This window comes from Pectinophora gossypiella, chromosome 4, assembly GCF_024362695.1.
Source record: "Pectinophora gossypiella chromosome 4, ilPecGoss1.1, whole genome shotgun sequence".
In the NCBI taxonomy this organism is placed as follows: domain Eukaryota; kingdom Metazoa; phylum Arthropoda; class Insecta; order Lepidoptera; family Gelechiidae; genus Pectinophora; species Pectinophora gossypiella.
In genome coordinates this window covers 38,089-61,597 of record NC_065407.1, presented here as the reverse complement: position 1 = coordinate 61,597, position 23,509 = coordinate 38,089, and the positions used below count along the sequence as shown (strand labels likewise).

General features: G+C 45.3%; 1 protein-coding gene across 1 annotated transcript; it reads right to left on the bottom strand.

Moving 5' to 3' along the window:
- Positions 1-7,981: 7,981 nt before the first annotated feature.
- Positions 7,982-16,135, bottom strand: LOC126366393 (uncharacterized). Its single transcript, XM_050009501.1, has 3 exons — positions 15,984-16,135; positions 10,028-14,966; positions 7,982-8,725 (listed from the first exon to the last, which is right to left on the bottom strand). Exons 1-3 carry the CDS (start codon positions 16,133-16,135, stop codon positions 7,982-7,984), a joined length of 5,835 nt encoding a protein of 1,944 aa, XP_049865458.1.
- Between the last annotated feature and the right edge of the window lie 7,374 nt (positions 16,136-23,509).

Below are 23,509 nucleotides of genomic sequence, written 5' to 3'. Positions count from 1 at the left end.
CAGTAAATTACAACAACAACAACATAGTGTCTCTATGAAAATCGCCTTGATAACCGAAATTATGGGATCTGTTGCAAATGTAACAAATGCTACGAAGAACAATTTTATCCAGCTCGATAAAGAAATACACGATTTGAAAATATTACTAAATGAATCAATCCAAACAAGCCAAAGTATAAATAAAGTTATCCATGTCTATAGTCTTTTCTTACATAACTTCCAAATGCTCTACATAAAGCTGGACGAAATTGAAACTGCCGTTGCATTTAGTAAGGTAGGAACTTTACATCAATCGATTATTGATACCGATGAATTTATGACTGTACTTAGGAAAATAGAATTAACTGATAAATTGGTTTATCCCGTAGAGTTAAATAATTTGATAAGAATTGAACAATGTGTAGAGTTAAAAGCGTTTTCTAAAGAAAATCAGATTACCTTTATTATTGAAGTTCCGTTAGTCAGATCCGAGAGTTATCATTATTATCGAGTCTTGTCATTACCTGTAACAGATAACCAAAATCTAACTACCCTAATAATTCCCAAATACCCTTACCTTATTGTGAATCAGTCGAAAGCTCTGTCGCTCTCCCACTCTTGCCTGGAAATAGAAAGAAGCATTTTCATGTGTCATGAAGACTCCATTGTTCCGCCGACTATGGAAGATGTCTGCATCACCGATCTACTGAAGTTCGTCATTAATACCACCATGTGTTCCCCTATTCACGTGGATATAACAAAATTCAAGTTACAGCCAATAGAGTCAAATCGTTGGATATTCTACTGCAAAACCGCTACTCTAATGACGTCACAATGTGGGGAGGATGTCACTAGAACATATGTTGAAGGAACCTATATACTTACCATTGAAGACGCCTGCGAAATAACAATCCAAAATGTAACTCTGAAACAACACCGATCGAAGGCGGGCAACGTTTTATACGAAAAACTTCCAATAATTGATCTACCATCACTGTCGACGTCAAAGCCAATCGTCTCGAAGAAACCACTTAACCTGGATGAAATAGATTTACAGACCCTGCAAAGCCTGTCCCATGTCCTGAAAAATAGTGAAAGTGAATTAGTTAGTGAAGTGAGCACATATGGAAGTGTAGTGAACGCAAGGAACATTAGTATAGGGACTCTACTTCTCTATGTAATCATAATTTTAAGTATTTTCATATATTCATTTAAACGTTTTAAGAATTTTATATTATCAGATCGGAATCATCAAAGGGCTGAAAACCACCCCTCCGATAATTCCAATCTTATGGAGGGAGGAGTTATGTATTCCGGACCTACCGCGGGTACTGTAAGAGTCCCGACGTAAGCTTTCTAAGTATTGTATGAAGCGCATTCCCAGACCTCCGGCGCAGACGAACAACATCCGTCCTGCGCATTCAGCTATTGATAAGCCCGAACTACCGGGAGGTATTGTTGTTTGCATAGCTTTCTTAGATCATAGAACTAGCTCATAAGTTTAGTCTTAAGTTGACCACTGTAAAGTACGCATTAAAAGTTTAAATTCAAAATTCAATTTTTGCTTTTTAAAAAGAGTCCCTCGCTCCGCGGCAACTTAAGTACCTCGACTTGTAAATTGTTAATCCTCATTGTAGCGCGGCCACGAGCACAGCCCGCTCTGCCTCGTGCTACGACACGCTACGGCGCGCTACGGCGCGTTACGGTGTGCCACGCTGCTACGTCGCCCTGCACTGCGCTAACCCAGCAGTTATTGTAAGTGGTCAGTTGACCCACCAGATAATAAATAGATTCAATAAAACACAAATATTTATCAGAAAACCTACCAACTCTTGACAAAATCATGAATCCTTTGTGAATGAATGTTTGATTGATTGATGTTTTTTTTTTTATTTTCAACTCATTCAATTAACCTAATAATTAAAATTAATATAATGAAGTGTAATTGAAGCGCAAGATAATTCAACGTAAGCTACTTGCACGAGATGCGGTGATATACCTGGCTCATTACTCGGCTCAACTTGCCACACTGGAACTAGTTTAGGGTTTAACAACAATCTTACTTAAAGATAAATTAAGCTGTGGCATAGTTGTTTTTGAACTGAGATTAAATTTCGTTTCCGTAAGCGGTTGGTGTAGCCACATTCGTCCTTCGTCTGGCTGCCCCACTGACGGTGGCGGCGCGCGCCGCACGCTGCGGCCGGCACTACCTCACACTGCTTCGCAATGCTCCATCGGCACCACTTTATACAAATCATTCGCAGAAGATGTAAACGCCTCACTGGGAGCCGCGCGCGGGTAACCGCTCGTCGCGCGCCGACGTCGCGGCTCGCTGAACGTACGATATATACGCCAATGAACCCCTAATGACAACATTACATTAAGACGCGCTGTGATACTCCCAAAATGAATAAGTAAGTACCTATTTCAAAGTCGTACGAATATAAATCATACATTGTGCTTCGTTTATTTCAAAGTCACACGTACGATACGTCACAAAATTTGCGGCAACATTAAAATTTCCAGGACGTGATATGACATGAGTGCCTGTCAAGCGATTCTTATATTCAGCGGCGGCCTGTCCCAGTCCGACACACGTCTACCTACACCGCCGCGTGTAGGACAACTTCCGAAATGAATCTAAGAAAATGGTATAACATTATTACAAACGTGAGCTATGAAACAAACTTACCACCGCTAATGTACTCGTTGTGTTGACAGTCAGTGCTCTTCGAATAGGGAACCACTTTTGTTGGCAATGTGTCGCATAAACAGAGCTCGCGAGCGAGTCGCACTGTGTTCACAGCAGTTACAGTGTCCGACACGTGCAGGTAATGTTCTGCGAAAAGAAGGATGCTTCTTTTCGGATTTGAGTCGCCCAAGCCTCCAGACATTTAATAAGCAATAACCTAGAACTAACGCATTGATGTGAACTAACTGCCTAACTTGCAGCTAACTAATACTTCCCATATCGGAGTTAAGTATAGTGACTAGCTAAATATGCCATGAAATAGAAGAAATTCCCTTAGTATTTGTCCATGACGTACTCCGGAAGAAGAGCAGCATGAAAAAGCCCACGAAATTGTTTCCTATGTAAATGTACCTACCAAAGGGTTCGTCACGTTCAATGAGTACCTAAAATAGATATCAGGTTCACATGAACACCGCGGCCCCATGTTGTACGTGGTGTGAGCAGCGGTGTAAGTACACGCCATTACGGAGCTCACGATAAAGTGCTATTGCCACGCCGGGCGTTCACACTGCTGATTTATACCACTCATAATTCTATTCTGTGCGGTTTTATCGCCCGACGGTTTGTAAAGAATAAACGCCCCGCGCCCGCCGCGCACACACTATACGCCATTGTTTGTTCTCCAATTGTTGTGACAACCACGTCAACACCGCAACCCGCTCCCTATTGTGGAGTATGCTCCACGTTCTTTTCATATCGCTCGAATTCGTTTTATATACATTGGAAATTTTTCTAAGAACCTAAATAAACTTCGATTTTATGTTGACGTTGGAAGGATGGTTCTTAAATGAATTGTATTTATCTAGGTTTCCAATATTGAAGATTATATTTAATTCACTAAACATTACTTAGAGGTGCGTAAAACCTTAAATTATGAAATGTATTTTGGGGGCCTTTCTAGACGCGGAATAAAAATGTTTTCTCCCATGCAAATCCTAAGTCGATCGCGTCTTTATGCGGCTTTTATTGGATTTTTGTAGTCTCGCATTCCTCGCCCTTTGCAGATAAAGTAATCCCCGAGACATGAGCGACGTCCGCGCCGCCCGCGCCGCCGGAACGTGTTCATCAACACAGTCGGCGCTCGCGTCGCGTCGGCTTTTACACTGCCACACGTACGCAGCTGTATTGTTAATAACACCAGTGACCGACCACACAACTCCATCAATGTCGGCAGCATTACATATTTCACTTCAAATTTTCTCTTAGTGTTTCGATCATATCAATTTCACCATGCCAATATCTTAGGCCACCCGGACCACCCAACAACACACGGAATACAATCATTTGCAGTGAATACTTCCCTGCTCAGTATCCCAGCCATTTCGTAAGTGTTCTGATCTGACAGCAACATCTTAGCGTTTAAACTATAATTCAGTATGATACTCTAAAACTTCAGATCAACATAATGGTAAAATGAGATCACATTATGTACCTAATTAATGCCATATTATGTTAGCTATGGCTGTTTGCTAAACGATATATGGCAGAATTATCTTTTATTTAAAAATTATATACGTCGCCAAATGTCTCTCTAATCATCGTCTATTCAAGTCGACGACAGTTAAAATTTTTTAGAAGCAAAATCATGAAGTTGCTCTCGAGATAGGTAGTAAAATAGTTTTTACGGCGAACGGAGATGTATCCCGCAGCAGCTGAGGAATAAAGCGGTTTACAGGCGGTTTACAAGTTGAGATAGTTTAACGAGCGCCGGGCCCGCGCCCCGCGCCGCGCAGCTGTCGCGGGGTTTATTACACACCGCCTGTAACTACTTCACTACACTCACAAATTGATACTCTTTTAAAGTTTTAGCTCTTATGGTGAGTACTTCTCGTACCGTTTTGTTTTTACAGCTATCCAAGTCAGCTTACATGAGGAAATTCGAGTGAACGGATATAGGTTTTTCTTTATAGGGAAGAGTAAGCCATTTCCATCCAATTAAGTGAGAGTGGTGAGTGGAAATACTAGAGCGAGTGTCGCAGCGCGCAGCATCCCGCTGCAGCAACCAATATCCTGCTCCGCGGCGCGCTTCCAAGCCATTTCCGTCCCTCGCCCGCCGCTCCCGCCGCGCCCGCTCCCGCGCCCGCCTGTTGACATGGCCTCTGAGCTGAGCCGCTACCTACGCCGCTCGGCGACAGTTTGAAGGTTATCACTTAATTTTTCACACATCGATACATGATGTTTAGGTAATAGGCACACAGTAAGTAACATACTTTGCTATTTTGCATATTCATATTGATTTAATAAACCAGGGCCAGGAAGCAGACCCGTAGCCGTAAATAGCGTAAAAAGTCAATTATAATTTCGCCTGCGAGGCACAATACGGAACAAAAAAGTGGAAATAGCACTTGGTGAGTCTAAATTTAAATAAATTACAAAACTTATAATAAGCAGTACGTACGACAGCCATTACCGCAGAAACGATTGAAGTTGGTCGAGGAGGGTCCCGCGGCGGCGCGCGGCGGCCGGCGCCGGCCCGGGGACGCGGCGGCACCGTTTTATTGCCGATATCGGGCACTCGCCCCTTTGAACTTCAATTAGTGCCTTATCTACAAGAGATCTCAGAGGAAACTTGAAATTAATCCAAGTTCGACGCTTGCTCAACTTTAAACTATGTTTACTCGCGCTCTGCCGGCGCCGCTCCTCTCGGGCGCAGCGGCGGCGCAGCACTCTCATTCAAACTTCATCATAATTAACTCAAAAGTAACTAACTCTAGAAATATTTTCCTCCAACACTAATGAGATTAAACATTTATAATATTTTGTGCAAATTTAAATGAGAAACAAGACAGCGAGACTCGGTATAGGGCAGAGTATTTACTAGGTAAGCGTGATTCACCCTAGGCCACATCGTCACCTTACCATCAGATGAGATTGCATTTTGTCTCTGCTTACCCCGGTGTGAAATATGCGTGAGTTTATATATGTACGTATGTAATGTTGTAAGTGCTGCGGCATGCGGCGCTGTCCACCCGAGACGGCGGTGTTCCTACGATGATTAACGCTCGCTGCGAATTTTTCGGTTCACATGTTCAGCATAAACTTCAGCCGCTACGGCAATTCCATAACAAAAGCTGTAGTCAGTAAAAAAAATATTCCCCCTTAAAACCCAGTTCTCTCAGCTTTTGTTTTTTTGACGTGACTTGAAGATTTGCCATCGCCTACTTGGCCGGACAAATAGGGAGAGCCGAGAGTGACGACTTAAAATGTTTCATAATTTTATGTGAAGCGGCGGCCGATACGTCCATTTATGGTGGAAATGACGTTAACCGGGAGGAACGGATCGCTTGTTTATTTTATGACCAACATAAATATGCAATAAATGAATATTTACGTGACGGACCCGAGTGCGCCTATAAATTTGATGTGTTTTCATTATTGAACGAGTTAGTGGAGTAGCCGCGCGGAGGGGACCGCGGGGAATTCCGCTCATTCATAATTAAATCAGAGTAAGGTATCCGGGAAGGTCGGTCGTCCTCTCGTCGGACTCATTATCATTTGAGGAATATATCCAGAGTCACGTTTCACCCTTATTAATTTCATGGTACATTTTTGCATCCGGTTGCTGCACTCTATCGACGTTGTTTTGATACCTGAATCTATCCCAAACTGAAAACCACAAAGTAAGTACATATAATGTGACCTTTATAGTTCTCCTCGTCGCGCGTCGTATGATCTTAATATTAAAGCTTTTAAAATGAAAATACAACCGGTCAAAGCTGGCGGAGTGTAGGAGGGCGGGGTGGGGGCGGGGGCGCGGGTGGGGGGGGCGAGCTCATTATTAGGGAATGTTTAATGGGCACTCGAGACGAGGGGATACTGGCCGACACACCTACTGGAGAAGGCTGCATGATGCAGTCGATACACCTAACCTAGCTAATAAAAATAATCTTTTTTTCTGATATCCAGGATATATATTTTGTCATAACTAGCTAACTACAAACAACCCATTTTATTCCTCAAAACGCAGCTAATACATAACTGACAGCAATTGAAACATGCAAGCAAATCTGCGCCGCCACCCCGCGACCACTGCCTACAATCTGCCAGCTTACCAAAGTAAACTGCCTGCCATGGCAGAAATTCACCACGACAAAGAACTTTGCAAAGATTTTTTATGCCTTTGAGACTGCAATGCAACATATTTTTCATTTTCTTCAGAGCGACGAGCATGAGCCACGAGCTGTCAAGACAATAGTGTACCTCGTAATTATTCCGGCGAGTGGCGCTGCCGCCTTTGATCTCGCGTGCCGTTTCAAATAAAACCAAATCAAATATTTTCTTTTCATCCCCTCAAATATAAAACATATCAATCGTGATTCTCAGGGATCTATTTACGATTCGTAAGCGAACACCTTTAGGAAATTGCGATTACTCGGAAACTCCTTTCGACACAAGTAAAGATATAATTTTAAAAGAAGAGTTTCAGAGAAAAAGAGCATGAAAACATGAGCATCAGAAAAGTTGGAAGTTTTATACATAATACAAGCGCCTATGTTGAGAACAAAAAGGTTAGGCACCTATTTCATTGCAGAGAAATAAATATCTGGCGAGTGACCCGCGCACGACGCCCGCGGACGGGGCACGTTTTATTGAACAGCGACAGTTGCGAAGCACGTCATCTGTTCAATTTGCGAAAGTATTACATGTAAAATACCACAAAACTGCGCACTCTGTCTGACTTATGATTACATTGGGTTATTATAATTTAGTTAGTAACGCTTTATTTTCAAGTGGCGCTGTGTTGGACATGGTCGTATGGTAGAGATCACACAAACATAGTCTCTAAACAAAATATAAGTTTAAAAACTAAAACCCGACTACGGAAAAGTCACGCTCTATAAAGTATGAAACAAGAATAAGTATTATTGTTGCTTATGCAGATTTTATTTGCTGGGACTGAAGAAAACCCGCGGTGCAAGTGAAGATCCGGTTTATTTGGTAAACCACATTAAAAATACAAAGGTAAAATACAAGTAAAAATCGTAAGTAAAAAATAGAAAATCGATGTAAAATCAGAGAAGTAGAGAAGAAGTGAAGTGATTCGTGTCGTGTCCAATCAGATTCTTATTGGAAATCTTCGGTCCGGAACTAGCGGGCTGTGCGCGCATTACGTCGGCCAATCAGGAGCGCCGCGCCATGTATCTGCTCCTCGCGTCGCTCCCCGCGCCATGCCCCGCGTCGCTCCCCGCACCGCTCCCCGCGTCGCTCCTCCGTTTCGCGACGCAATTAGCGGGTCGTGCGTGCATTATCTTAGCCCGCGACCTCCTCTTCTCGGCTGTCCGTAACATCCTCCCCTCGGCGTAGATCTTCGCAGCCCTCTTTCACCGGGAGGACGGCGAGACGTCGTAGAGGTCGGCGGAATATCCCTCCTCTCGTTCGTACGTCAGCGACTCTGGTCAGTCCGTCGGGTCCTTGATGCAGTCGGATTACTTCACCTCGTGGCCAGATGTTCCTCGGCAGTACTGGATCAGTGATAATCACGACGTCACCAACTTTCAGGTCCGCTCCGCGCCCGCTCCGTGTGCCTCCACGTGGTATGAGTGTAGGTAGGTACTCCGTTAGCCATCGACGCCAAAACACGTCAGCCAGCGCCTGCGTGGCTCTCCAGGTCCTCCTGTCTACCTCCCTGCACGGCCCGGTAGTGGGTAGGCCGCCGGAGGTCCCCAGTAGGAAGTGATTCGGTGTTAGCGCCTCCATGTCTCCTGGTTCAACTGGCACGTGAGTGAGAGGGCGTGCGTTGACCGTGTACTCTGCCTCCGTGAGTAATGTGGCGAGTACTTCGTCCCTGGGGTAGCGCTCGTGTAGTGTGGCGACTAACGCTGTCTTAACCGAGCGTATTAGCCGCTCCCATGCTCCACCTTGATTCGGTGCCCCGGGTGCGATGTATTTCCAGTTCGTTCGTTGTAGTAGAGCGAAGTCCTTGAGTTGTGGACCCCACTCTCGCTGCGCTGCTCGCAGCTCTTCGTCCGCGCCATGAAAGTTCGTCCCATTACACTGGACAACAAAATTGCAATTTTTGCCTGATGATTGACTTTTGATGCATGATGTTTGTTAATTTGATGTCGCTGATTCTAAATATACCCTCATTTTTTTTGTAACAGCTCTTGTTTACGATTTATAGCATTCACTCAAAATTCGCTAAGTTTCAGTCTTAATTTGCACACAATAAAAAAAATATTAATATTTTAATACAATTTGAAATGGCATCATCAAGTCGAGTATGTATAAATGATCCAAATCATTTTTGCATTATTTGCGGAGAGTATTATGTTTAAAGAATACCGTTTAAATGTGACAGCGTTCGTTAATGAGGCTTAGAAAAATTACTTTGGACACCCTATGAATTCAAAAAAAAGCGTTGGATTCCGCAAAAGGTATGTAAAACGTGCGTTGAGTTTATACGTTTGTGGACAAATAAGAAAAGAAACAGATTTAGGTACGAAAGTGCTATAATCTGGGACAAACCCGTAAACCACTTGGACGACTGCTATTTTTGTTTGGTGAACATAACTGGCATTAACCGAAAAAATCATAAAAAATGGGAATATCCATGTATTCGGACGGCGTGTAGACGTATCTTGAGCCCTAAGATGCCACCTGAACCTCAAGCTGATGCTTCACCACAGGAGCCAATGAATTTTGAGGCGAAATCGAGTGCAGAGAAGATAAAACCAGGCAATTTTGATCGGTCTTAGATAAGATCATTAATAAATTACTCAAATTTTACGGATATTATGACAGAAAATGAGAAAAACGCATGAAATGAGTTTGTTTGGGTTGTCCAAAATTTTTTAGGAAACAAGAAAAGTTCAGATTACTCTCAACATATTGAACAATTAATGACTAACTTTCAAAGGCTTGGATGTAACATGAGCATCAAGTAACACTTTCTTCACAACCACCTGGACTATTTTCCTGCCAATCTTGGGGATCTAAGTGAAGAACAGGGCCACCAGGACCTTCGTACGATGGAGGAACGCTATCAAGGCTACTGAAACGCGCACATGATGGCTGACTATTGTTGGAGCATCCAGAACGCATCTCTGGCTTCATCTTCAGCAAGGAAGTCCAAAAAATTAAAGTTTTTTCAAATTAATTACGAAATAAAGTAGGATCATCCTTAAAATATTGTGTTTTATTGTTAAAGGACCCATATGCCATATTTTTTTAACTAGAGCTGATAGAGAAATTTTAGTCACAGATTTTAAATTGTCTTTAAAAATTGACTTTATATCATGTATCGGAACCCAATCATCAGAAATGCTGTTGTGCAGTGTTATCGCTGTAGATTGTTACTGGCCACCCCCGCCGCGCCGCCATCCGCCGTAGGCACATAATAGCGGAATCCGTAGATAGCGACGGTGAGATCTCTATATGGACCGCTCGCGTAGTGAGACACGTAAACAGGGCGCCCCAGCGCTTTTCCTTATGTCGCCCGACCGTCACGTACATAGGGCCGAAAAAGTCGAGGCCCGTGTAGCTAAATGGCCTCGCGTGCGCTGCGAGTCTTTCGTAGGGCAGGTCTCCGTGAACTTGCGGTCTCGGTCTGGCTTTCTTCACTTTGCAGAGTTGACATGAATGCTCCACGGCTCGTACTGTAGGTCGTATACGTGTGATATAGAACTTCTGTTTCAGGTCGTTGACAACTTGCTCTCGGTTGGCGTGGTTCGCCGCCTTGTGTGCGTGCGCGACGAGTAGCCGGGTGAAAGCGTGGCGGCCGTCCATTATTAGCGGGTTTTTTGACTGCTCGCTTATTCTCGCCACGCCCACGCGACCGTGTAGTGTAAGTAAGCCTCTGTTGTCTATCCGTGGGTCGAGCTTACGCAGCGCGCTGTTCGGACGTAACTTCAAGTCCTTTTTCAGTCGTTCTATTTCGTCGGAGTACGAGTCCTCTTGCATTTTCTTATACCATAGCTCTTCTGCCTTTGTGATATGGGCGAGTTTCAGTGTTCGCGTTCGTTTCTTCATTTTATCGACGGCTAGTAAGACGTAGGCTGTCGCACGGACGAGTCTCTCGTAAGAGGAGAACCGACTTATGTCAGGTAGGTAGGCCGGCCCCTCGCTGTTGTCCGTGGCGCAGACTATCTCGTCTTGTCCGTTGTCACTTTCCTCTTCGGTGCGTTCCGATGGCCACCTTTCTTCTTCTTCCCGGAGGAACGCCGGGCCAATGAACCATCTTTGGTCGGCTCGCACCTCGTAGTTAGGTCGTGTGGCGTCGTCGGCTACATTTAACTCGCTCGGTATCCATCTCCATTGTTCGACGTGCGTGAGGTTAGCGATCTCGCCTACGCGGTGAGCTACGTACGGCGTGTACTTGATGATGTCGTTGCGAATCCAGTGGAGAGCGGTCTTCGAGTCTGACCAGAGCACGATCCTGTCAGCCTTCTGTCTATGTTCTTCTTGTATACTGTGGGCGAGTCGTGCGCCTATGAGGCTGGCTTGCAGTTCCAGTCGCGGTATGCTCTGTGCCTTCACCGGTGCTACCTTAGCCTTTGCGCCGGCGAGCGTGATGATGACCTCTCCGTTTTCGTACTTGATTCGCCAGTACGCTACCGTGGCGTACGCTCTGTCGCTCGCGTCGTTAAATACGTGTAGCTGACGTTCCAGTACTCCCCTCGTTGGCGCATAGCAACGGGACAGTTTAACTTCTCGCACGCTGTCGACCGCTCGTATCCATTTAGTGAAGTCCTCGGCGGCTTCTTCCGGCACTTGGTCATCCCATCCTATCCTCTGTTGTCTCCATAAGTCTTGCAGTAGGATTTTAGCCGTTATGGTGAGATGGCTTAGCAGTCCAAGTGGGTCGAAGATCGACATGACAGCGCTGAGGGCTTCGCGCTTAGTCGGCGGGCGTGCTGACGTCTTGACCTCCTCCGGTACCCTAGGCAGCGCGGTGTTGAACATTAGTTCATCTTTAGTGGCCTCCCATATTAGACCTAGAGTCTTGCCTTGATGACCAGCGGTTCCCATTTCCTTAGGTAGCTGCGCGCGGCGGTCCGGGGGTATGTCTCGTATCACGTCTTCATTACTCGAGTTCCAGCCGGCTAGTATGAACCCGGCTTGCTCGTGTACGTAAGTTACTTCGTGTACTGCTCGTGTTGCTTCCTCCTTGGTCGCGTAGCTCTCCACGAAGTCGTCCATGTAGTGGCTCTCTGTTATCGCTCGGAGGGCCACGGGGTGTGTCTCAGCGTGCGCGCGTGCGTTGTGGTTGCGCACACTGTGCGCTAGGAATGGTGAGCTTCGAGCGCCGAATATCATCGATGACATGACGTATTCCGTGGGTGGCTTCTTTCGTTCGTTACCTCTCCACAGGAACATTTGAGCCGGTCGATCTTCAGGGCGAATCTTTACTTGTAAAAACATCTCACGTATGTCGGCGGTGACGGCGACCTCTTTTTCCCGGAAGCGATAGAGAATTCCCGGTAAGGCTCGCAGTAAGTCGGGTCCATCTAGGAGGTGATCGTTCAGGCTCTCTCCTCTCGACTTGGCGGCTGCGTCGAAGACTAGGCGTACCTTCCCTGGCTTGTTAGGGTTCGTCACGGCGAAGTGAGGTAGGTACCATGACTTGTCGTTGTCTCTCTCGTCTCCGTTAGCTACTGCGGCGTATCCCTTCGTGAGTAGGTTCTCTATCTGGCTTGTGTAGGCTGCCTGGAATTCGGGGGACTGATCCATCTTCCTCTCGATAGTCCGCAGTCTCCTGAAAGCCATCTCATAGCTGGGCGGCATGACTACTTGCTCGTCTCTCCATGGCAGGCCCACTTGATATCTTCCGTTGACTCGTTCGATGGTTTTATTGAAGATGTCGATCGCTCTCTCTTCGGCCTTCCTCGGCTTCGTTATCAAGGCAATTCCTAGGGCGTCGACGTCGTAGTGTGTTTTGATGAGCGCGTTTAATTCCTCATCTTCATTAGCGAAGTTCCTCACGTCTTTTTCCGTCTTGGCGTGTACGTGGAGGACTAGCTGATCCTCCCCTCGGTACAAGCTCCGCGGCACCGTGCCATGTATCGTCCATCCCAGCTCGGTGCGTGATGCGATGGGCTCGTAGCGTTTGCCGATGAGGATTTCCTTCGAGATAATCAGATGCCAGTTGTCGGCGCCGATCAGTAGGCTCGGGCGCGCCGATTCGTAACTCATGTCGTCGAGTGGTAGGTGCTTCAAGTGTTCGTATTCGATGAACTTCCTTTTCACCGTCTGGCTTCCGATCGTAAGTTGTTTCACCGTGTGAGCGGTGATGTCGTGAAACTGCTCTTCATGTTGGCCTCGTACTTCAATCTTGACGACACGACTTTGCGTCTCCTTTTGACTCGCTGTGGCCCCGTGTATGTGTAGCGGGCTCACATGTCCTCTGGCGCCGAGGTCGTTCGCTAGGCCTTCGTCCATGAGCGTGATGGTAGCGCCTTCGTCTAGTAGCGCGTACCTCTTCAATGACGGTCCTCCCGGTACGCGTATCTCCACCGGGCACACCTTCAATAACACCTTGACCGGGCCGCTTGTAGTGGCCGACGCGGACAAGACATTTTCCTCGTTTACTGGCGGTGACTTCGGTTGAGTAGCTGCGGCGGGCGACGTGTCCATATGCAACGTACTGTGGTGAGGTAAGAGACAGTTTTCTATTCCGCACCTCTTTGCTTTACATGTGAATCTCCTGTGCTTTCCGTTGATGCACTTGAAGCATATCTTTTCTTCTTTCACCCACTGCCATCGTTCGTTGACCGTCATCCTCTTGTATTTCTTACAATCGGGTACGTCGTGGTTGCCGCCGCAGCATAGACATCGTTTTGTGACGGCTTCCTTTTCTCTCTCGACGGTCGGTGCGGTGGGTGTTTCAGTGGTTGCGTAGACTTTCACGTCTTTACGTGGCCTTTCACGTGAAAACGACTTCTTTTCTTGATTGTTGAAAGTCTCCTTCAGCGACTGGGGTGATGTGGCGTATGAAAATCGCATCGCACGGTCGGCCTCACGTTCCAAAAATCTTGACAGCGTTGCTATCTCGGCTTCCGAGGGGTCTCCGTGTTCGTAGGCGAAGTCATACCACCTAGACTTGAGATGTGGGCTTAGCTTCTCGATGACCTCTCGTGTGAGCATGGGGTTTCTGAGATATCCTCTTTCATCGACGCCACCTAATACGCATACGATGTTCTTCAACTTGACCGCGAGGGTGTTCAATTCGCCCGCGGACGTACCGGACTTAGGTAACTTCTTTATATCTTCCATCGCTCGTTCGATCAACATCTCTGGTCTTCCAAAACATTGCTCCAGTGTTCGCATAATCTCGTCGGGGCTAGTCGCCGAGTATAGCAGCGCGGCGACTGTCTCCTGTGCTTTCCCTCGTAGACAGTTCCGTAGCCGTGCGAGGTTCTCGTAGTCGGAATACTTGTACATCGCCGTAGAATCCCGCATGGCCGCCTTGAAGGGTAGCCATTCCGTCGCGGCGCCGCTGAACGTAGGCAGCTCGTGGGCTTGGCGGGGCACCGGACGTTTATTCACGATCTTTTCTAGCGCTTGTGCTATTCTATCGACCGTGTCCTCTTCTTTATTCGTCGCATGAAAGCTCGTACGTTGATTAGGAATAGGGCTAGGCGGGCGTAGTTCCGTCTCTTTCCCTCGTGCCTCTCGATTCCATCTTCCTTCTCGCTCGCTCGCGTGCGCGTTTCTCGCGCATAGAACAGGCTCCATACTGTGCTGAGGCGGGCGTCGTCCCTCCCCCCGCGGCTGGCTGTATTCCATTTCAATCAACCAGTCGTGGACGCGTTGCTGTTCCTCCGTGTGCGTTTCAGCGGCGATTTCCTGTTCATCGATTTGGCTTCCTCTTTCGCTTTCTTCCCTTATCATTGCGACGCTCCGTTCAAGTTTCGCCTTAACCTTAATGGCTTCTAGACGAAGTTCCTGCTGTTTCATTTCAGCTAATTGTATCTCCGCGTCGAGCTCGGCTTGTCTGATGCGCGCCGTCGTACTTGCTGTGGAGCGCATCGATCGCACGGAGCGGGTACTTGCTCTGACAGGCGGGACTTGCACCTGTCCCCCTTCCGTGGACGTGACGAGTCGTCGTTGCGGGACAACCGTGTTCGCGGACGCTGCCGACGTGCTGGCAGGCTGTTCATCGATGTGCATGGCTGACGTCGTGGTGCGCGGGAGCGCGGCCGTGTCTCTCTCGATGAGTACCATTGGCGCGGCGGAGGCGGGCGCGGACTTCTCTCTATCTTCAAAGGTCTTCTCTCTGACTTCAAAGGTGTTCTCTCTAGCTTCAAAGGTGTTCTCTCTAGCTTCAAAGGTGTTCTCTCTAGCTTCAAAGGTCTTCTTGCTCCTCGTTATGGGCATTCTTCGGCGTAAGCCAGAAGCTACCGCAACCTCGAAAAAGGCTATACGGCTAACTCGTAACCTCGAAAAAGGCTGTGCGAGTAGCAACTCCCGCTTCAAGGAGTCACTTTTCCGTCCTAACGGACGTATGATGTGCACACAGCCTCCCGTTGGCACCGTTAGGTGGACAAGACTGCGCTACCTTGTTGAAATTAGAAAGTTGAAACTAGAAGTTGAAATTAAAAATATATCGATGTTTTTATATCGATGTTAGACCAATCTTCAGTCTTGCGGTTCTTGATTGTTCCTCTTCCCTCTTCAGACTTCCTCTTCCCTCTTCTGACTTCCTCTTCTCTCTTGAGACTTCCTCTTCTTTTTTCCGTATTAAGAGTAGGCCTTCTTTCTTGAGAATTCGTCTTCGTTCTTGAGGGTTCGTCTTCTTTCTTGAGGATTCGTCTTCTTTCTTGAGGGTTCGTCTTCTTTCTTGAGGATTCAGGTTTCTTCTATCCGACGACGAAGGACCACCGCTGTTGCTTATGCAGATTTTATTTGCTGGGACTGAAGAAAACCCGCGGTGCAAGTGAAGATCCGGTTTATTTGGTAAACCACATTAAAAATACAAAGGTAAAATACAAGTAAAAATCGTAAGTAAAAAATAGAAAATCGATGTAAAATCAGAGAAGTAGAGAAGAAGTGAAGTGATTCGTGTCGTGTCCAATCAGATTCTTATTGGAAATCTTCGGTCCGGAACTAGCGGGCTGTGCGCGCATTACGTCGGCCAATCAGGAGCGCCGCGCCATGTATCTGCTCCTCGCGTCGCTCCCCGCGCCATGCCCCGCGTCGCTCCCCGCACCGCTCCCCGCGTCGCTCCTCCGTTTCGCGACGCAATTAGCGGGTCGTGCGTGCATTATCTTAGCCCGCGACCTCCTCTTCTCGGCTGTCCGTAACAATTATATACAACAGTTCTCTGGCGACGATTGGCACAATGGCGTCAAATAGAGCTGGGTTCGTATTCTTTGAACTACTTACAAAAGTATCAGTAATCAGTACATCGGTAGTCCGGTGGCAGTGTCGCTCGCCGACGTCGGCGCGGACCGGCGCGTGCTGCATTGTGCTCCTATCAGAGCTGCCATCAGCCCGCCCCGCCCTCACCCCGCCCGCGACCCGCCGCCCCTATACTCGTGGATCAAACTTTACCAAACCTTTAATGAGAAACTTATCTCCACAACCTGCGGACACTTCCAGCTCTGTATTGATTGCAATCGACGCCCTTCCCAGGGGACTTATTGTCTTCGCTCCGGAGTTCCACGACTGTAGGTACAGTAGCATTGTCACTCATTTCTAAATTCTCGAGAATTCTGAAATGAGTTTTGATAGTTTTCGTTCATTTCTATCCACCCTTGCTGGGGATAAGAATTTAAGAACATAGTGAATCAAACTGTGTAATAAATAATGTTTTGAATTTAATTATGGCATTCTGCAGTACCTGGCTACCATAGCATTATTATTATTTCGTTGTGTAACCGCACGTGGACGATGTGAACGCACACCCACAGGCGGCATGTTGCGTTTTGTTTAGAGTTGATGATACAGCCAGCGAGCCGCATATATTTGCCTGTTTAATCTCAGGCCATAAAATGAAATATAAAAAATCTCGATTGCCTACTCATCAAAGTCAGGTTCATATCACTAAAGATAGAAAACCTTAATCGTAGACGACAGGTATAGCCACTTGTGGAGTGAGTAAGGCTATAAAACTTAGTACACTTTTGGATAGGGATTTTATACTCTCAACATTTGACATTTGTCATTTATTTATTTAACGATATCATGCACGATTTATCATAATATTTACTTCCTTGACTATGTATGACCACATTTACTACAATAAATTTCATTTCATTTCAAAGGTAGTTCGCAACTGGTCCGTTCGCACACGAATTCATTCACATTAAAGATATACAGTACCCACTCAATACCGAATACATATATCAGAACTGGTCAACACATCTAAAGAGTAAAGACTGTGCTTGTTGTAGTGTAAATGGTGTAAGTAAGACGCAGATCCAATCGGCGGCTGTTCACAGGTTTATTTGTGGACATCAAAGAGTTACGGCTGCGATGCTTTCCTATTTCTCCATTTACAAAGGGCGCCACAAATTTTTACGAGGGTTCCTTCGTTGGTGCTCAACAAAAGATGCAATTAACGTTTTATCACCAGCTCTAGGTGCGCTCGTAAACCGATGTTTTTGTATAAATTCCATTGATCGGGCGCGGCTCGTGGCCGCCGCCACCGCCGCGGGCCGCCGCGCCGCCGCGCCGCTTCGGGCCACCACACCTTCATGTGAAAGGGTTATTTTTCCTTCTATTGGAAGGAAATTGTTTCGAGACTCGAAACCGAGACTCTTTCTTTCTAAAATTCAATCAAACGCAAGGTCGAGCTGTTTTATTCCCTCAAGGCGCTTTACACGGAATCTCATTCCGGCGCTGTAATGGGATTATACAGCAAGCCCGCTGCCTACCTCTGCCTCTTACAATTCTCTCAGCCTTTTTTCCCCATTAACACAATTTCGATGCGAATTCATTCGATCTCATTTTTGTACACGTGGGATTTCGTATGAATTCCACCGGAAGATTGATTGAATCCCATTTTGACGTAAGATAATAATCATTCCAATTTTACAGCAAGCAGTGTTCGAGAGGGAGCTTAATATTCCTGCACAATAACGAAGACAGCGGAGGGCGGGAGGGACGCCAGCGTGTGAGGGCCTCCGCCGCCAGTCCTGGCCAGCCTTCCCGGCGCGTGGCGGGACACCCGCGGCCAGGTTGCCCTGCGCTCTAGCCGCGGTCACCTCATTACTTCAATTTTCAACCCTCGCGAAGAGGATTGATATTCATTGGCAGTAAATGTACTTCTATTAATACTAACTTCGTAAACTTCGTACTTCGTATGCAGGGTCGCTATCTAAGTATGGCCATTAACCTTGATCACCCTCATTAGCTGTGCTATCGCCGGCAACAATAATCACTCCAACAAACGAGTCATCAGACACAATCAACACGGCTGCAGTTGGGACGTTGCAACTGTGAATTTTTGCCCACATAACACATTAACAACTTACACACCAAAGAAAACTATTGTTTAATATTTTTAATTTTAGTTTTGGACTCTAAAAGAGAGGAATATTTACTCTGTGTTTAATGCTTAACTTGCGTACTAATTAATTGTTTGTGCGTTTACAAAACAGCTTGCAATAACCATTTTTCATCACATATAGATAATATTCCGTTATAAAACTGCTGTAAAACAATGTAGCTGAAATGATTAAAACATGTAATAGATAGATATAGAATGAATGCTTAGATATAGAGGGATTGTTTACAGACGTTTCTTTTTGTACCTATTAATTTAATTCTTGGGCCTAACAGTATAACTTAATATAATTTATAGACTAGTTCACCGCAATTTGCAACGAAATATAATATATGTTAGATACATCGGTGGAAACTGCTTTGGCTTAATGTGTTTAATTATAAGTTTATATCTTTAAGTATCTATTGTGTAAGCTGTTTGTTTCCTTAATAAAGAAAAATAAAATAAAAATAAAAAATAAAAAATATTCATTCATATTTAGTAAGTACATGAATTATTTAATTTAGTTTTATAACAATTTTCATACTTTTCTGATTTATTTACACGAATACATACCTCTATTTATGTAAACTGTGTGTCGTGAGTGTAACAACTTTATGCAGCAGCTAAGTTTAGTTAATTTAAGTAAATATTGCACAGCAAACGTGCTTCTGAGTGTCTGAAAGGTGCGACACACTGATACGCCCAGCATCGCTGTCGTTACACAGTGCGCACCAACGACACGGCGCCCAGCGGCCCAGGCGGCCCAGGACGCCGTCGCCGCGTCACACCACCGCGCCGCCAGCAGCCTTCTACACCATATGCTACACCATGTGTTTATCATATATCTTGTTTAGATAGGATACATACGTAGTGCGGACGCCAGACTTTCAGTACGATTACAACCTACAATTAGAAACATAAAACAACATTTAAGCTCGCGACTTTATTCCCAATGGGGTTAATCAGAGGTAAATCAATCGCACGAAAATACAATTACGTTAAATTGAAAAAGCAAACTCGTTGATGTTTTTAGTGTTACAGTAATTGAACAAGTATAATGTATTCAAATTCCAGCACACTATAACTCCATTTTTACGACTTACAAAGTAAACTCAATACAAAGTAATATAATCCAAGGCGTGCTGTATCCCAATTCCCACTACACCACGAAAAATATACTTCTATCTTCAGGATATCATCGAATGGATGTAAGATTTCGTCGAAGAATGTATGCATCTGACGATGGAACATTGAACGGGGGGCGACAGTCACCAGACGCGGGAACCAGCAACCCACAAACGAGGAGTGTGTGCAGCACGCGACCCGCGACGCCGCCTACCAGTTATTTATAGCATAACTTCTTATACGACCGCCTTTCTATTGTAGCACGCTGTAAATCATTCGCTGTGAAAATCCTCGCACTGAGATACCTAGTGTAGGATGTAGCAGTCAGGAAGGCTTCGGTATACTGTTATATGTGGTATGCGAGTAAACGGCGAGTATGTAATCAAGTATCCGGAGCGGCGGAGCAGCTACCGGCTGATTAGCATTCCGAGTGTTCGCGAAGATGAATGGCGGTCGGTTTTATGAATCACGCCGCGTGACAGGTTATTGCCTGCGTTTAATTAAGCCGCACGCCCCCGCCGCCCCCGCCGCCGCGCCTCTACCTCGCGACGCGGCCGCATCCGCCTGCAGCTGCATGTTACGGTCGCTTGCCTACATTTACATCTTAAACAAACGAGATGACACCACTGAGGGAATTCTAACAAAACTTGAAATTGGCTTAACCCATTTTAGCACCGGCTTCTGCAACCTGCTTCTAGAGTTTTATGTCTACCATAAATTAAATAACTGACAAAACAGCAACAAACAAATTTGGTCTGTAGATGAGGCCGTTTTTGCACGAAATTCGTGCTCCGTCCATATTCAGTGTGCGTCAAGCTAGCGGCCTCAAAAAAAAAATGGGCACGAAAAAATAATTTGACCATACCAAAAAATAGTACTCTTATTGAAAAAAATAGTACCTGTTGTAAAAAAATTAGTACCATCACGGTTCTGGATTTATAGCCATGTTTTATTGCACTTGCTAGCTTGACGGTGAGCGAAATTTGGCGAGAGTTAACGACAAGGTCTTTCGCTTTGATTTAAACGCCAAAAAATAGTACCGAAATAGTACTCACCCCCTGCAAAATACCGAAATGAGTACTTCAACGGTTCCAAAGTTATAAAGGCAGTTCTTTGATCCCGCTGGCTTGACGTTTTGAAAATACCTATTATCTAGGGAACGCTTGCATACTTCAGTATGTAACTAATGTCAATAAACTCGTATGAAATAGTACTTGCTACCATCATAATTTTGATCCGATTCTCTTTGTAGAAATATGTAAAAAAAATCATCATAACCTATGCCATACATTTTTGTTGATACAGTCACGTAGACAATTACATAACCTCACAATTTATTCGTAAGTATTGCCATCGCCAGTATTGCCATTTTGGAGGTCTACCCTACCATTTCTTTGCACTTCAGAGTGTTGCTATTACAAAAAATTCCTATTGCATACACCCATATGCAATAATTTAAATAGAAAATGGCTGCATGGGTCTAGTTCTTATTGAAAACAATCTGTGATTTTAATACATCATAATAAATTTTTAATCTACTGTTTTATTTTATAATTTATACCTTCATGTTCAATTTGTTACGGATCGAAGTGTTTGTTAATAAACAATTTGCAGTATTTGTACAATAACTCAAAGAGTTTCAACAATGATATTACTTTCATCTGACAACCCTGGCACTTCACCAATTTTTACCCAAAAATGGGGAAAAAATACTAAAATCTGACAACATTCTTCTTGAGCATGTGTAATAATTTTGTTCGCGACGGTACCTGTCTTGATAAATGTATGACATAGGTTATAATGACTTTTTGACATATTTCTACAAAGAGAATCAGGTCCAAATTATGATGGTAGGGAGTACTATTTCATACGAGTTTATTGACATTAGTTACAAACTGAAGTATGCAAGCGTTCCCTAGATAATAGGTATTTTCAAAACGTCAAGCCAGCGGGATCAAAGAACTGCCTTTATAACTTTGGAACCGTTGAAGTACTCATTTCGGTATTTTGCAGGGGGTGAGTACTATTTCGGTACTATTTTTTGGCGTTTAAATCAAAGCGAAAGACCTTGTCGTTAACTCTCGCCAAATTTCGCTCACCGTCAAGCTAGCAAGTGCAATAAAACATGGCTATAAATCCAGAACCGTGATGGTACTATTTTTTTTACAACAGGTACTATTTTTTTCAATAAGAGTACTATTTTTTGGTATGGTGAAATTATTTTTTCGTGCCCATTTTTTTTTTGAGGCCGCTAGCTTGACGCACACCATATTCAGCGATCCGGCGACGGGCACTAAGTCAATTTGCAGACGCGTCAGCCGGTGGGCGGAGTGTTGACACGCGGCGGCCCGGGTTCGATCCCGCCTCTACACATACCGAGATTACAAATTGCGGTCACAAACACCTCACGCAAAATAAATAAATCAAAACCTGAACCTTTGAAGGTGGTCCTGGCGCGGATGGCGCCGCGGAAGTGAATTTACTCGTTAATGAATAAGCAGCGCGTCGCGTCGTGATACGGTAATGCGAAATGTATTCCTGTAAAACACGTCGCAATCCGTAAGATTTGATCTAAAAAAGGATGTGAGATGTTTGAGTAGCGGAGGTGAGGTCGGGGGTCGGGGGTCGCGGGTCGCGGCCGGGAGCTCGAGGCTTGTCGCACAATCACTTTATGGAAATGAGCCTCCTCGACAATTGCTTATCATACAACGCTTTGTTTATTTGCCAGATATTACTCGCTTTGTATAAAATACGTGGGGGTCGGAATTGTATCGCTTTCGTAATATGCTCGACCGAGACAAACACATGTTACTTCCAAGGATTGGGTGAAAACTAGGTGCGAGGATGGACTCGGGGAGTACAGCCAGCGCACTGACGACGACACAGTGGGAACACCGGGGGGGGGGGGGAGGTTACAAGCCGCGTTGTACACAGATCTCTTTGATCAGCGACGTGTAAGTGATCGCATTCAATCGCCGTTTCTTTGCTCTTTGAAGGGGCTCCGGTAACCGGGAGGCTCACTACACAGGCGGCCCACCGCGCGCCCCACACCGGCGTCGGCACGTACTCCGCGCATACTAAACTATATACTATTATAGGAACACGACACATGCCCACGTGACGAGCCGCGACGAGACAAAGGTGTGTCGTGGCCCGTGGTGGTCCAGCTCCTACAGTCACTGGTACTCACGAGACAATTGTTATAACCATAACTACTCCATAACTACTTACATGTGTTTTCATCCCTTAAAAATACTTAATCTAAACTTGCATGTTGGTAATATGTCATTAGAAGTGATATCAAGGCAATAAACATCGCAGTAGGTGTTGCGCCCTTGTTGCCATTCCATTCATAACTCCACTTTTTTAACGTTTTATTTCCAAAAATGTTCCTGAATACCAAAGAGAACCTTTATAATTATTATTTTTAATTAAGCGTGTGATTCGAAGAGCATTTTAAATCTTTTTAGGGAAAAACTGAAACTGTATGTAATTTATTATTCACAACAGAAGTAAACATTTTGATTTTTCTTTTTTTATACAGTTAATTAATCCAGTAAGTTTAAAACATAATAGTGGGAAATGATGTATGAATAATAATAATAGTGGAATTAAACGGGGGCAGAATGTACAATCAAAAGCCGGCGCACACCAGGCAGACAGCGCCGGGCACGAGTAGTAGTATCATACTGTTGTATCACACACATCATCATATACCCACACAGACGTAGCAGTTGAAACAAGCGTGGGCGATGTTATTAGCAAGCAAATCGAGTTGCGTAGCACTGGTGCTACGGCGTAACGCGACGTTACAACATTCCGAATTAGACACAAATCAAGATGCAGCGAGCCAGCATCAGCTGGCTCTCCTGAATATCTGTGTGTGTCACCAGAACACTGCGCAGATTAGCCCCCTCTCTGCCAACACCGGTAATGGCCGCGACAATGACGCAATGCAGATTACTTAAGCCTCCCAGCTGCAGCAGTCTTCCTGGATTAAATATTTATCACAGCCAGCTGTAATAGCCCTCCAGCTACGCTCGAGTGCCTGCAGCAGCAAGGGGTAGAGGGCACGGAAAAGGTTCAAAAAGATACAAAGTAATGTTTCGTTTCGTTAGAGTCAATAGTTTGTGTGTCTCATTTACATTGTTTGTGTACAAAGTAACGAACAACTGCGGTACAGTGCGAGTGCAGCGGCCCCAGTCAACAAACAGACAGTATGC

Excerpts from the sequence above, each read along its gene's own strand:
- LOC126366393 (XM_050009501.1), bottom strand. The coding sequence starts at position 16,135 with ATGCAGCACGCGCCGGTCCGCGCCGACGTCGGCGAGCGACACTGCCAC. Across the intron at positions 14,967-15,983 it reads ATCGTCGCCAGAGAACTGTT|AGAGAACACCTTTGAAGTCA; the intron begins GTATATAATTGT and ends CTTTGAAGCTAG. Across the intron at positions 8,726-10,027 it reads CGGCGCGGCGGGGGTGGCCA|TGTAATGGGACGAACTTTCA; the intron begins GTAACAATCTAC and ends TTTGTTGTCCAG.